The 14,165-nt window shown below is 37.2% G+C and overlaps 1 protein-coding gene across 2 annotated transcripts in view; it reads left to right on the top strand.

Annotated features, from left to right (window-relative positions):
* Positions 1–14,165, top strand: part of NLK (nemo like kinase) — a 129,493-nt gene that overhangs the window by 57,817 nt on the left and 57,511 nt on the right. For both annotated transcript variants that reach the window (XR_007953039.1, XM_051992343.1), the window contains exon 2: positions 12,199–12,328. Coding sequence is in view for 1 of the 2 variants with exons in the window: in XM_051992343.1 (XP_051848303.1) it covers positions 12,199–12,328 (130 nt within the window). In the remaining variant the exon portion in view is untranslated. The remainder of the gene's footprint in view (positions 1–12,198; positions 12,329–14,165) is intronic.

The raw sequence follows: 14,165 nt of genomic DNA, 5'->3' as shown, positions 1-14,165 counted from the left end.
ACCTTGAACAACTTTTAGAGTATTGCTAACTGGCATGAAGGAAAATTCACCATTGTCTTAATTGGACCACAGTTTCCTCCTATGAAGGGAGGGAATGAATCAGATGATCTTTGAGCTTTGACCATTCTTTTTCCTTTCTAGTCAGTGGATATTGGTAATATCTCATACTACAGAAGAGGTAAGGGAAAGCAGATTGCACAGTTATTGTGAACCTGAGTTCAAATGTGTTATTAAATATTATCTTTGTTCCTCCCTCTGGACTCTGCAGGTCTGTAGCAGGCAGCTTTCGTGTGTTTTTTCCCCCCATTAGTAGCATGGGCAACATCTCTGTAATCCCTAAAAATCTTTTTGACAGCCATCTTTGCCCTTCTCCTTAGTACCTCCATTCTGTAGGGAGTTTGGCCTGGGGATGGGAGAGCTCTGGGATGGGGTAAGAGAAAAAAAGAAAGCTATAATTATTATCAAAAATCTGCATTTATATAGTGCTTTAAATATTACCCATATGAGTGACCAAGGTTGATTTCAGGCAGATCTTTGCAAAATATCTATTTGAAAGTATAGCACAATATCATTAAGGCAAATAGTAAAGATCTATGTTTTGAAAAGGAAAAGCACTGGACCTTCTCTTCATTGTGAATTAAAGTCATGGATGAACATCTTTATGGACCTTTTAAGACTACTCCCTCCCCACACCAATTTTTTTCCCCTTTGGACTTTGGGGAATTTATAGCAGGGGAGGTGGGGCAGAATTAATTGCTTGTGTGTAGCATGGCTTTGGATTGGGGGGAAGAAGGGGATTGAGTAGTTGTATAGATTAAATATTTAAAAGGAATGATTTCAGATATTCCCTAAATATTTTAAGTGCTTTTGGTGCTAAGGAAGTTTTCTTTGTAGTTGAGAGAATTTGGAAAGTGTTTAAAAGAAAAATATTTGTTATCATAGAAATGAGAGTGGAAGAAAAATGGAATTGCCCTATTAAGGCATATCTGTGGGCAGTTTTGAAAGCAACAAACATGTGAGAACATCCTCAGTGGAGCAATCTTGGCTGCTTTTCCCAATTAATTAATACGAGGTACTGGAAAAGCTCTTGTCCACTTCAGGCTGCTTCAGAGCAGTTTAGGGCCAGCAAGCTGAGCATTTGGATATTAGGAGCTATTAATCATTGAGGTAAAATTACCAGGAAACAGTTTTCAAAAGCAACAGACTGACAAAAAATTTATTCTGACTGCACTGACTTTACCTAGCAAATTTTTGCAATTTACCTTTACCACTTGTTGGATGATTTCCTTTGAAACAAACCTTTGTCTCTTTTCTCTTTGCCACCAACTTAAGTTGCTATATTATGAGTATAACATTTGCAGACTTCCTTTATGGGTTGAAAGAGCACCCCTATTGACTCTGTGCTTGGTGATGGATGGGTAGGTCCCCACCTGCTGGTCACTTTACTATTAGATTCACCCAGGGTGCAGCATAATCATAGAGCAAAGCAGGAAATTGAAACTTGCTTTTTTGAGGAGAGTCGTATGTAAGTAGCCTTTTTAAAAGCCATTTTTTCACTGACAGAATTCCTTTATTTCCTGGTTTGTTCTTTTGGGGATTTATGAACTGGTAACACATTACTATATGGGAATTGTCATGCTGCGTCAATGTTGCTTGCATCAGGGGAGATTCAGGAACTCAGATCTGAATTTTAGCCATCTTTATGGAATTCCGTGAATGGGGTTTTCAGGCAACAATTTTTTATTATTGTTTGGCAAGTGGGTTGGACATTATGACATTACCATCCTTATGATTGTTTTAGTTTTATGCTGCTTCCAGAGGCAAAACTATAGCAGGGAGCATCCAAGGCTCATGAGAAGAATTTGTAGAATCAGACTATATGGACTTGAACATAGTGGGAGGTGAGGTTTGGGCGACAAAAGTTAAAATTTATCCAAAATTGTCATGAGATTATTTTACATGGAACTTTTGTTCAAATGAGATCGTACCTATAAAGTGCTTTACACATCTTGAAATGCTATATGCATGCATGTGCACACACACACACACACACACATAATATTGGTTTTATACAAGAAGGAAAAAGCAAACAGAATTCAGAATTGGAGTTGCTCCTTCTCCAATCACTTAACCATTTCTCCTTATTTTTATTCTTTTAAAACCATTTAAGGTACTAAGATCCAATTGATCAATGATGGACAGAATCAGCTACACCTAGAGAAAGAACTCTGGGAAATGAATGTGGATTACTTGCATTTTTGTTTTTCTTCTGAACCTGAAGGTTATTTTGACCTTCTGAATCCGATTTTTCTTGTGCAACAAGAGAACTGTACAGATCTGTACACATATATTGTATTTAAGATATACTTTAACATGTTTAACATGTATGAGACTTCCTGCCATCTAGGGGATGGGGTGGAGGGAGGGAGGGGAAAAATTGGAACAGAAGTGAGTGCAAGGGACAATGTTGAAAAATTACCCATGCATATATCTGTCAATAAAAAGCTATAATAATAAAATAAAAAATAAGATAGCTACAAATCTAGGTCTACATTTCTACTATTAAAAGAAAATTTTTACTGTTTAATCTAACCTAAACTATAAGACTTGTGTTCAGAGGAGATTATTTTTTCTCTTATCCTAAAACTAATTCTTTGGAACAAGCTAAAGAAGGAAAACTATATATCAAGAATGAATTGAAACCGCCTCAGTTCTTAACCTCATCTCATTTTTTCTCATAAGAGCTACTTCTTAACTGCAGATAGATATTTGGAAACTATTGAGTTTCCTCCTGTATTAATAGGCTATCCATCCATCCATTTCTTCACCAGGAGACTCTTTGCCAGGTCTGCCTGCTATAATTCACATTTTAGCAGGCAATACTTTGTGACTCTCCTTATGGGCCACTCTAAAGTGCCAAGCAAAAGTCTTTCAGTTCCAAGATAAGATTTCTTTTTCTTCTCTTTCTTCCCTCCAGACACCTTCCCATCTTAAGGGAGTGGGAAGCAGGTCGCAGGTTTGAGAACCATATAAAATACTTGTAATACACACCTGAAACTCTAGCTGCAGTATAACAGGTGGCTCCTCTAACATGGTTACTGGGTTTGAGCTGAAGCAAATATCCTGCAATTATACCTACTGCCACTGGAAAGGCTTATAATTTAGAGTGGATTAAGCTTTTTAAAGTTTTTTCCCTTCACAGCTGAGAACATAGGCCTACTTTTTTTTTTTTTTTTAGCTGAAATGACAAATCAGTTTTAGAAGGCTAAAGTGAAAAGACGACAAGATTATGTGATTAAGGGGAAAGAAGGACCCCAGCCTAAACAAACATATATGACCTTCTCTCTCCCCCCACCCCTTTCTCTTTCCTTCTCATAATAACAATGAATGTACCCTATCTGGCTCTTTAAGATGTGCAAAGCACTTTATATAAGTTACTCTTTTGATCTTCACCACAAGTGAGGCAGGTAGATATGAGTATTGGCCCTATTTTATAAGCAAGGAAACAGGTTCAGTGTGGTTAAGTTACATACTAAAGGTCACATAGCTAGTATCTAGGGGGAGATTTGAACATAAATCTTCACATAAAAGGTAAGATGGAACTTAATGACTACATACCTAACCCTGCTGGGTGGTGGAAATGCTACTACTTGTAAATGTATTTGGAATGTTTAGTCTTCACTCTTGATCATATTGGTAAACACACATTTTCCCAGGAAGCCAGCAGCATGTGACACTTTTAGCTTTGGACACTTTGTGACCTCTGCTTAGCCAGACTGAGCTGTTAAAATGCTTAAAGGAGATGCAGGCGTGAATATTTCCTTTGTGGTTCTTAGCACTGAAGCCTTGCTTATACTGTAACCAGTCTCTCTCCCCATGTAATATTCATAGATCTGTGTCCAGAAGAGAGCCCTGGGCCCTGCAGGCAAGGCCGTCTCACTTGCAGCCTAAAACTAGAGAAAATTCCCAGTGAGACTTTTCAGGTCTCACTCTTCTTTTTTGAAGAGATTTGACAGTGACTGAGAGGGAAGATTTTTCTCTTTCCCTGGCATCTGCAATAAGGGTGGGGTTACTTCATGATATGAAAAGACAGACAAAAAGTCGTTTTAATACCATTCCCCAGTCTGTATCCCTTTCCCGTCATGTGTTAAATACTTTCTCCAACCATAATACCATCTCTCTGGATCCCTTAAAAAATTATTGTCCAGGTATATAGAGAGGAATGAGCATTTAAGTAAATGAAATATTGCAGGCTGCTGATTCTCTCTCTTATCTCTCTCCTCTCTCTCTCCTTCCTTTCTTCTCCTTTCAGTAACCTTATAACATGAGAATTGTATGATGTTGTCACATCTGGTGGGATTTTGCTTCGATACATTTTCCATATCAGTGCCTTCCTGCTGTGCTAATGGTCATCGCACAGAGCTGTGTTTGCTTTAGTTTAGGGAATATTTATATTGCTTGAACACACAATTGGAGGCTGCCTGAGTTCAGCTTTAACTCCATTTAAACATATATTCCCCACCCCCTCAGCCAGTGGCCTTCTAGTCAATACCATTTACACTAGAAGGTCAGTGGGGACTAGGAGGCAAATGGCCTTTTTCTTTCTCACTTTAGATTTCATGAATGTCATGGGGGACTTGTACCCTTAGAGGCCCAGTATAGCAGCACTGAATTTTGGGTGGAAGCAAAGCTTTCCCATTTCTCTTGAAGACAATCACCAGACACGAATTTGGGCAAACTTTTTTTTAAATGAAAAATATAAATAGTGGAAAAAGTTATTCGAAGATGAAGTATGAGAAGCCTTTTTTTGTTTGTGCTTGCCCATATGTATTGAAGAGTGCTGGGCTGGAGGGGCTGTTTTCCTCTGTGACTGTGTAGTGTCATTAGTTTTAGAGGGTGTTGACAACCAGCACCTGCTTTAAATGCCATGTTAAAAACTAAATTATATTTTAATTCATCAAAAGCTTGAAGAAAATGTGTCAAAATACAAACTGGCTATACTTAGATGCTATAGTCCTAACTCAATACTATAATTATAGCAAGCACTGGGGTGCTTGTTATAATTGGGTCCTCACTTGAGGTGAGGAGTTGGCTACACTTTCTCTAAATCTATCTTCTGTCAAGAAAAATCTCATTTTAAAAAACTTTTTTGTTGATAACGTGTTTTTTAGACAAAGTAGACTCTAATACGCAAACCCTACAAAAAGAACATTTTCCATAAATGGCTAAATAGAAAAATGAATTTGTGTTATAGTTTTCTACTTTTTTTCCCCCAAAGAAGCATATTTACCTGAATATAAACAAAAATCCCACCTTAAATTTGAAAGTTAGTATGAAGGCAATCTTAACTATCTAGAGCATAGTTATTGAGACATTTTATTACTTAAATATATACCATATTGAAGGAATTAATACAATAACTTCAGTATGAATATTTGATAACAAAAGAATTGTTCATTACAATTGGTTATTTGAATAGAAGAATTGAAATGTGATTTATTTAATCTCAGTGATTTGGAAATAGTACATTTGTTTTTGGTTAGCATAAAGTATATTGTGAGAAACCCCAGTTTTAAACCTGTTGACATGAAAACTAGGTAAATACACAAAGCAATGGGAAAAAAGAAGGACTTTGATGTCCTCTAAAGACCTGGATTGCTTCTTTCAGAACTTTGCAACCCATTGACTTTGGCAGATCATGTCACATGCCTGGGCCTCCCTTTACTCATTGGTAAGTGAAAGCATTGAATGAGATGACTACCAAGGCCTTTTCTAGCTCCAAATCTATGATCCTATATTTTTTTAACCCCTTAAGAAGGAGATAAAAGCAAACAAACTAACTAAAAATCAAAAACAAAAAATGGGCTTTTTTTCTATGAAATTACAGTTTCTGGGGGAGGAGATATGGTTCTTTCTGCTTGCAGTTCTCTGATTCAGTTTCAGTAGGTATTTGTCAAACACCTACTATGTGCCAGCACCAATTCTGGGAGTTAAGAATACAAAGACAAAGCAGTCCCTGCCCCGGGAAAATGTAACATGTACCGAGTCAGGAACCATCTGTGGGGACTCAGGGAAAGGCCTGGTTAGCACTTGAGCTGGGCTTGGAAGGAAGCAAGAAATGAGAGAGCACATTGCAGGTGCTTCAAAACAGAGGGAGGACTTAGTAGATGGGGAGTAAGTGATAGGCCATTGGACTAGAATAGAACCTCTGAACTGTGATCCTATAATGTAAAACTGCAAGGGGATTTTGGGCTAGCCTGTGAAGGGCTGGGCTAAAGATTGTGCCAGAGGCAGTAGGCCTAATGTTCAATGTTTAGGGGGCAGAGGAGTACCAGTTACCTCACTCCTGGTTGTCAGTAATAAAGTCAAGGTTATGGCAACTTTCAGTGTGTAGTCAAATGACCAAGCAATTTTGAAAAAGCTGCCTGTTTGGGGTGTTTCCATTTCTTTTGACTGGCACCATATGTCTAGCATTGCTCTTCTCTGAAGAACAGCTTGTGGATTCTTCTTGCTTTAAGAAAATTTGTTGATCAAACTTGGATTGTAAAATGCAGAGGACAGATAGTGCTTAGTTTTTGCTGAAGTTCTAGGCAGAGAGGAAAAGGGACAATTATTTAATATATAGCCACCACTCTACCTCAGCCTCTTGGAATTTCTAGTGGGTTAGCTATCTACTCAGATATTCACTGGATTGAATGAAATAGCTGGATTCTTTTCTGTTGTGTAATAAATGATCAGTATGTTTTAAACAACTTCTACTTGAGGTGTCTTAAGCATCTGATCCTCAAGTACATGTGTTTCATTTTTTAAAGCTATATTTCACTTCTTGTTTGTAGTCTGTGTTTTTATTTATTTGTTCATCCGTTTTTTGCTTTTCAGAAAGATTCCCTAATGATTTACATCCTCCTCAGTATAATGAGCTCACATATTAGAAGCTGAAAGGGACTTCAGAGATGTCCAGTCTAATCCCTCATTTTATTGATAAAGGAACTGAGGTCCAGAGAGGTCAGCTGATTTGTTTTGGATTATGAATCCATTCCCCTTCTCTACCTAAACTTTTTTTTAATAGAGAATCCCTATTTGTACAACTTTTCAATTCATTGAAAGAACTATTCAGGTACTTGAATGTATTAATATTCTTTGCTACCATCTTCACCAGTGGTCACTCATGTTTTAAAAAAAAAGTGGGGAAAGTTTTACTTTTACATTGAACTTTCATTATGCTTTTTAAAAATTTAAGTAGATTAAAATATGAGTTTTAATGATGGTATTCCTAGATATAAGTAAGGAATTTTGAGTTAATACCTGTTGCTATTAACTTCTTGGATGCCTCAAAAAGTAATCGCAAAATTGAGTGTTTAATCCCATGTTTGAGGCATAGAATGTTTAAGAGGAAGGAATCGGGGCAGAGTGGCCCGTGAATAGTTCATTAGATATCCTAAAAGAAAGTCGTTCGTGACATAACGGAAACAGCTTTGATGCCTATTCATTCTCTTTCCAGCTGGAGATCCCTTAGCTAATATAGTTGGGGTATCCAGGGTGTTTCAGTAGCAGAAGAGCCCAGCCTTTCAGAAACAAAGAAAATAAAAGCATTCCTGTGTAGCCAGCTTCCGCACTTATCTCTGTTCTCTGGTACTGTTTGTGCTGAACCAAAGCAGCTGCTACCCCAAGTTAAGAGAGAACAAACCCAACATGGCGTGAAATTACTGCACTGCCATTCCCATTCATTAGAGTTATATTGTTACCAGCTACAGGCATGACTGGCTTTTGCATGAATAATAAAATAAAATGTCGCTTTGTGAATTTTACCTTAAACCATTAACAAGCCACAACACTAACCTTGAAAATGTCTGAAGAATTTTCCTAACTGATTTTGTCTTAGAGCATTCTCTTGGAGAGTTACCCTAGAAAGGTAAATAGTGAGAGATTCAAAAGGAGAGGCAAAGTCATGAGCTATATAGCTTCGAGAGGTCGCTTCAGCATATCAGCCTGTCCACAGAAAATTGTGAGCTGCATTTAAGCAGAACAACATTGGACTCAGAATAATACTGGGCTAAACACTTGGGTTGAGGCAAAGAGAAGTTTAGCGTCTGCCTTCACTGCCCTTACATTCTAGTTGGGAAGAAATCTGCATATAAACAGTCATGTAGAGCAATGCCAAAGATGGTTTGTGATGTAGGGTAAAGGAAGAAATCACTAAGAGAGAGGACTGGAGACGTTCATCACAGAAGCTTGAAGAATGACTGATGTAGATATATGGAGATGAGAGAAAGGACTGTTTAAGGAAAAGGGAAGCACAAGAAAGTAGCTCAAAGAAGGTAGGATAAAGGTCTGTATAGAAAATACACACACACACATATACATACACACAAGCCAAAAGTTTAGATACATGGCTTAAAACCAGATAGCTTTGAATGCAAGGTTTAGACTTTATTCTTTGGACAGTAGGGAGTCACTGAATGTCTTGGATCTGGAGTTTGTAAGCTCCTTGAGAGCAGGGATAGTTTCAGTTTCTTTCTATGCCAATTTGCTGGCACAATAATTTCTACTGAGTAGCCAATTAATGAATGTTTGTCAAATTGAATATTTCATGATGAAAGTATTTGGCGGTGGCGTACAAGATGAATTGGAAGAAGAAGAGTAGAGGCAAAGAGACACAAAGGCAATTAGCTAAGCAGTCAGCAAGCTTTTATTAAATACATGCTGTAGACCAGATACTGTGGTTTGGGGTGAAAGGGGGCACAGAGAGGAGGAAAGGGATACAAAGAAAGGGAAAAGGCCTTGGCGTGAGATAAAGGCCTTGTGTGCTAACAGGACAGATATAGAACAAATTGGCGCATCTCAACAGAAGTGCAACCCTAGAATTAGTCCAAGTGTAATGACCTGAACTAAGGAATTGGCAATAGATATCATTAGGACTTCTTTGGTATACAGCAATTGCTTAATAAGTGTTTGTTGATTGGATGATGGTTATTTTTATAAGTGCCTCAGGAGGCAGAACAAGTCAAGGAGAAGGAGTTAAAAATGACACCATGGTTCTAAATCTGAGTAAGAGAGAATGATAACACCATTGACAGAAAGGGAAAGTCAGGGGAAGAGATGGTTTGGGGACGGAGATGGACTTGGGTTTTGACATGGTGAGTCTGAGTTGGTAGTAAGAATGTTCAGCAAGCAATGAAGAATTAATAGAAGACTATTTCAAACAATAAATTTAAATTACTCTGCATAGGTGTCAGAGAAGGGACTTTCCTGAAGGGACCTTATTCTTATTCAGAAACTCCTAGTGTTTCTATTAATTTTCAGTGAGGAATATTTTACACTGAAGAATCATATTTTTCAGGTTATCATTTACTATCTCTTTTATTGATAGTCACCTACTTTTCTGACTCACTAGAAGGAGCTATTCGGTCTGCTTTTTGAGGGGTTGGCACTAGGTCTTTAGCTAGGAATTAGAAAGCTGCTTGCATAGAAACCAGTCACCCCAATAGGATGTTTTGTAGTTCCCCTGGTTTTCTTAGTTTTTAATCATCATTTTGTTTCATGTTCTCTACTGATATCCAACTATCAACTATCTCTCCAACACTTTTTTCTGAAAATAGCTAGTCAACATAATGGTTATAGGAGATATGAGGGCAAAGTTGCAGAGTAATTAGATCACATTCATTAGATCCTGATTTACTAGAGTTGGTGATAAAATGACCTCTGTAATTCAACTTGGGATCTTGGATAAGATGTTGGCGGTTTTTTTCACTTGAAGTTGAAATCATCCCAGAAAAATTTCCTGAGAAACTTTTCTAAAGGTAGCCTTTATCTCTGTATTTGTTGAAATGACTTCATTTGCTGAATTTTGAGGCCCCACAGGATTGTGAGGACTTTGGAACTACATCTGACCAGGTAGATTTTTCTGTTGCCTTCTTAGGAATTGATTATATATGACATCATATGTTGTTATCAGAATACTAACAGTATGCAGATTGTTGTATTAAAAAAAATTAAAAGAAACTAAAGACAGTAGATGCTTATTAAATAGTTCCAGCCTAGACTTATTTTGAAGATTCTGACATTCTTTGCCCTTGGGTAATAAAAATTCTTTTAAGAGCAATGTGCCAACAAATCCACTTGATAGAGATGATCTTTTGAAAATTAAGAAAAATAACAATCGAAGTTACTTGATCAGTCATCATGCCAACCAAATAAAACAACAACAAAAAATGTTTCATAAGCCCTGATGTTTCTTGTCCAACTCTTTGTGACCCCATTTAGGATTTTCTTAGCAAAGATAGTATAGTAGTTTGCCATTTCTTTCTCCAGCCCATTTTACAGATAAGGAAATTGCAGCAAACAGGGTGAAGTGACTTGCTCAGGGTTACACAACTAGGAAATGTGTGAGGCTGGATTTAAATTCAGAAAAAAAGTCTTATTGCTTACAGGCCTGGCACTCTCATTACGTGCAACATTCTTCCATGGCACACTTTTCCATTAATATTTTCTTTAAAATATGTATATATATCCAGATTGTAAGATAGCTACTAAAGATGTTCAGTAATCATAATTTTCACTGGAAGATCACGTTTTTATGCCTTAAATCCATGCCCACTATCTAGGCTTCATCCACATGAATTCATTCTCTCCTGCTGAATAGGCTTTCATATTCTTGTAGTCTTGGCTTTCCTACAAATGGTCACTCTTAGGATTTCTGTGACCTTCTTGGCATATGCAATATAATGGGAAAAATATAAAGTTTGGGTAAGTTTCAAGGCCCAGCTAAAATTATGCCTGTTGGTGACTTCACTTGAACATTCTAGGCCCCTGGCACTAGTCACTGCCCTTCATGGTGTTCTGACTGGGGCTCTTTAGGATGTCTTTGTATTCTCCACTGCAGCTGCTGTCTCTTCTTTTTCTGGTTCTTTTCCATTTTCTTCTCTTCCCTTGTGCTCTTTCATTCTTTTAGATAACTGTATCACCTAGAAGTCTATGAGGAAGTCACCAAGTCTACATTTTTTAAACTAATGAAAAAAACAAGTTATTTTATTGATTAGATTAAATTAGAATCCTTTCTTGATAAGTTACATAAAAATTAGTTCCTAACTGTGTAGCTACTTAGTAAATGAAGATCCGATATAAGAAATAACACAAGATCTCTGTAAAAAGGATATTCTGTACTACAGGAAAAGAGTCATTGATGCTAGTTATGGAATGTTAGAGTCCTTTAGTTTTAGCCCAATAAAATAAGAGAGGGACTGACCAGCGGAGGAACATGGAACTTTACTGTCCATATTCCTTCTAGATTTCAGGTGCTATAATTTCTTGTGAGGGACAGCTAGGGAATAAATCAGGTTTACATTTCACATTGCATTTTTAATTTTACCAAACAGGTTAATCTCAGAATAAAATCCATTGACTTTTATTCTTTATTAGTGGAATTTTTGTGAACAGTTGCCTGTTTGAGGAAAAGATTGCAATTGAAGGAGGAATGAATCTTAATAGTGTCAAATTTGAAAGTATGCAAAGAATTAAAACTATGAGCTATTGAAAACAAAGGATGATTTTTTTTTTCCTGGTGGGTGTAAAGTAACAAAGTTGAAAATGCCTGTACTTATTTCCAACTTTTAAAAAGATGAATGTGTATGTAAATCATAAAAAATGTTTCAATGTGATATAACTGTGATCTGTAATGTTTTTATCTGAGAACAATTTGAATTTTTTTTTAATGAAAGCATAAAACTGTATGACTTTACTTCATTTCCCTCTTTTAATATCAACCTTCCCATTCCTTGCTAGAATGAGCCATAGTGGGAAAAACTTTGGACTTGTAGTGTTCAGGTCCAAGTTCCAACATTAGCAGGATGGCCCCAGGTATTGTGTCCTCAGGAGAAGTGGAGAAAAGAATGTTTGTGAGTTCATAATTATAATGGTTCCTTATTCTCTGAATCATGTATTAAGTAAATGCTTCAAAAGGTCAAAGGTAAGTATTTAGAGAAATTCAGAGTAATGATACTATTTTAAAGGAACAAACAATGACAGGTAAATTGGACAAGGACAAGGATGCTTTGGGGCTTCCCTACCCCTCTTGTCTCTTACCTCCTGCACTGAATGGGGAAGTAGTAGAAAAGCAGTAGAAAGCTTTAAAAATGAACCGCCTTTGGGACTGACCCAACACCCCCACCCTCTCTTTCTCTTCCCGCCTTGCTTCTCTAGGTCAGTAACAGATCCAAGAGATGGAAAGAGAGTCGCCCTCAAAAAGATGCCCAACGTCTTCCAGAATCTGGTCTCTTGCAAAAGGGTCTTCCGAGAACTGAAGATGTTGTGTTTTTTTAAACATGATAACGTAAGTGAAACAGGGGCTTATGCCAAGCTGCTTCCTCCAGCCAGCCACTCACAGCAGTACTGGTAGAGGCTGGTTATAAAGAAGGATGAAGATCAGGTGCCATTGGCTGGTGTAGATGAGGTTACAAGAGGGAGTCGCCATCCTGATGAAAAGTGACAGGGGAGACAATCTGCCTTTGGGCTGCTTTGCCTTACCTACCTCACCATCCCCACCTGCCACTTTCACAGCTGCTCTATAATGACTGCCTGAGGTCTGTGCCATCGAGGAGACAGAATTGTTTCCCAAGTTTAAATTGAGCCGAACACCTTAGTGAATTTTCCCCTGTAGGCTTTTCTGTGTATTATGTACCACAAGTTTCACCGTCTCATAAGCAAGCCCCGCACTACTTGAAGCTCACAAAAAGTAGAGGATCCCTTTCTAGGATTTTGCTTGGAGGGCTGAAATTTAAACTTATGCTTCTGATTAAATGTGAATTACCTTTTCATTTATATAAGGCCTACCTTCCATTGTAGGAAGCATTGATTCTGTTCAATGTCAGGTTGACTTATAAATTCTTAGTATGTGCTGTCTCCTGCTTGTCAGAATATGTTTTGTCTATTTTTAATTTACAAGAGCTAAGTTGTTCAATATTTTAAAAGCCTTATAAAGTGGTGCTTACATTTGTGGGAAAAATAAATTAGAGGAAACTACATCTAGGCTTTTATTAAGGAGTGTGGAACTCCTGGGTAAATTATACCTTTTTGTGATTGAAACGAATAAGCAAGTTTAAGTGAACACTGAAGTGTATTGACTGGCAAGTCAATATTGATAATGGCAAAGGAGATGTTATTAGCTGAGGGACAATATTAATATTCAACATAAACTTATCATATATGATATCTGTTCTGAATAGTTTTACTGGTACTAATTGGCTAAATTTACTTACTGGTACTAATTTTTTGAAGCATAATTTTTGTCCTTTAATATTTTAAATCAGAACCAAAATTAGAGCAAAATTAGAAAGTAGAATCTTTTTTTCCCTGAAAATAACTTGGTGCTTATAAGTGTTATACTTCTGCTCCTTTGTATTTGGTTTGATGATTGAGTCTTAGGATCAAGACTCAGCATTTCTCCATGGGGTCAGTAAAATGCATTGCACTTTGAATGATGCCTTTCTCAGCAAACCATAGACAAGGATTTTTCTTTTCTGTATTCTTAAGTTTTCACCTGAAATTATGTGTATGACTGGAAACAAAAGGCTCTGTTTCATTTTATGAAGTTGCTTTCAGATATGCTGTTTTAATTGCCAACAAGAAAGATCTTAAAAAAGGAAAAAAAAAATTTCTTGTGATTTGGCCTGTTTGTTGGCACTTGGAATGTTTTGGTCTGTTGGCCAAAGTAGATCCATTCATATTTTTTCATATTGTAATGAAAAGAGCACCCTGCTTAGGGAGGCTGAGAGGATTTAAGTTCCACTTTGTAGTGTATGTGGCCCAGTAGACAAGCCATTTAACCCCCTAAACCTCAGTTTTCTCATCTTTAAGTTAAGGGTATTACTTTAGGTAATCTGAGGCCTTCCCAGCTCTAAATCTGTGTTCATATCAAGTTCTCATTTCCAAAGGCTTGTAGGTCTTTGCTGAAGAAGGGCTATTAAACTTACTGTAGGATTCATATCAACTGATTTATCAGCCCAAGGAAGTTTCCTTTACTAAAACTTCTTTTCAAGAGGTTTAATGCTTCTGCCTTATTGTAATCCTTCTGTAAGAGACTTTGTGAAATAAGAGGCTGTTATTTTCTGGCTAGTATCTTGGATTTCTTAGTGATCCAAAATCAGGCATTCATAATGTTTGGTTCTGTA

The sequence above is a fragment of the Antechinus flavipes genome, chromosome 4, assembly GCF_016432865.1.
Source record: "Antechinus flavipes isolate AdamAnt ecotype Samford, QLD, Australia chromosome 4, AdamAnt_v2, whole genome shotgun sequence".
Taxonomy (NCBI): Eukaryota; Metazoa; Chordata; class Mammalia; order Dasyuromorphia; family Dasyuridae; genus Antechinus; species Antechinus flavipes.
This window is presented reverse-complemented; position numbering and strand designations above follow the sequence as displayed.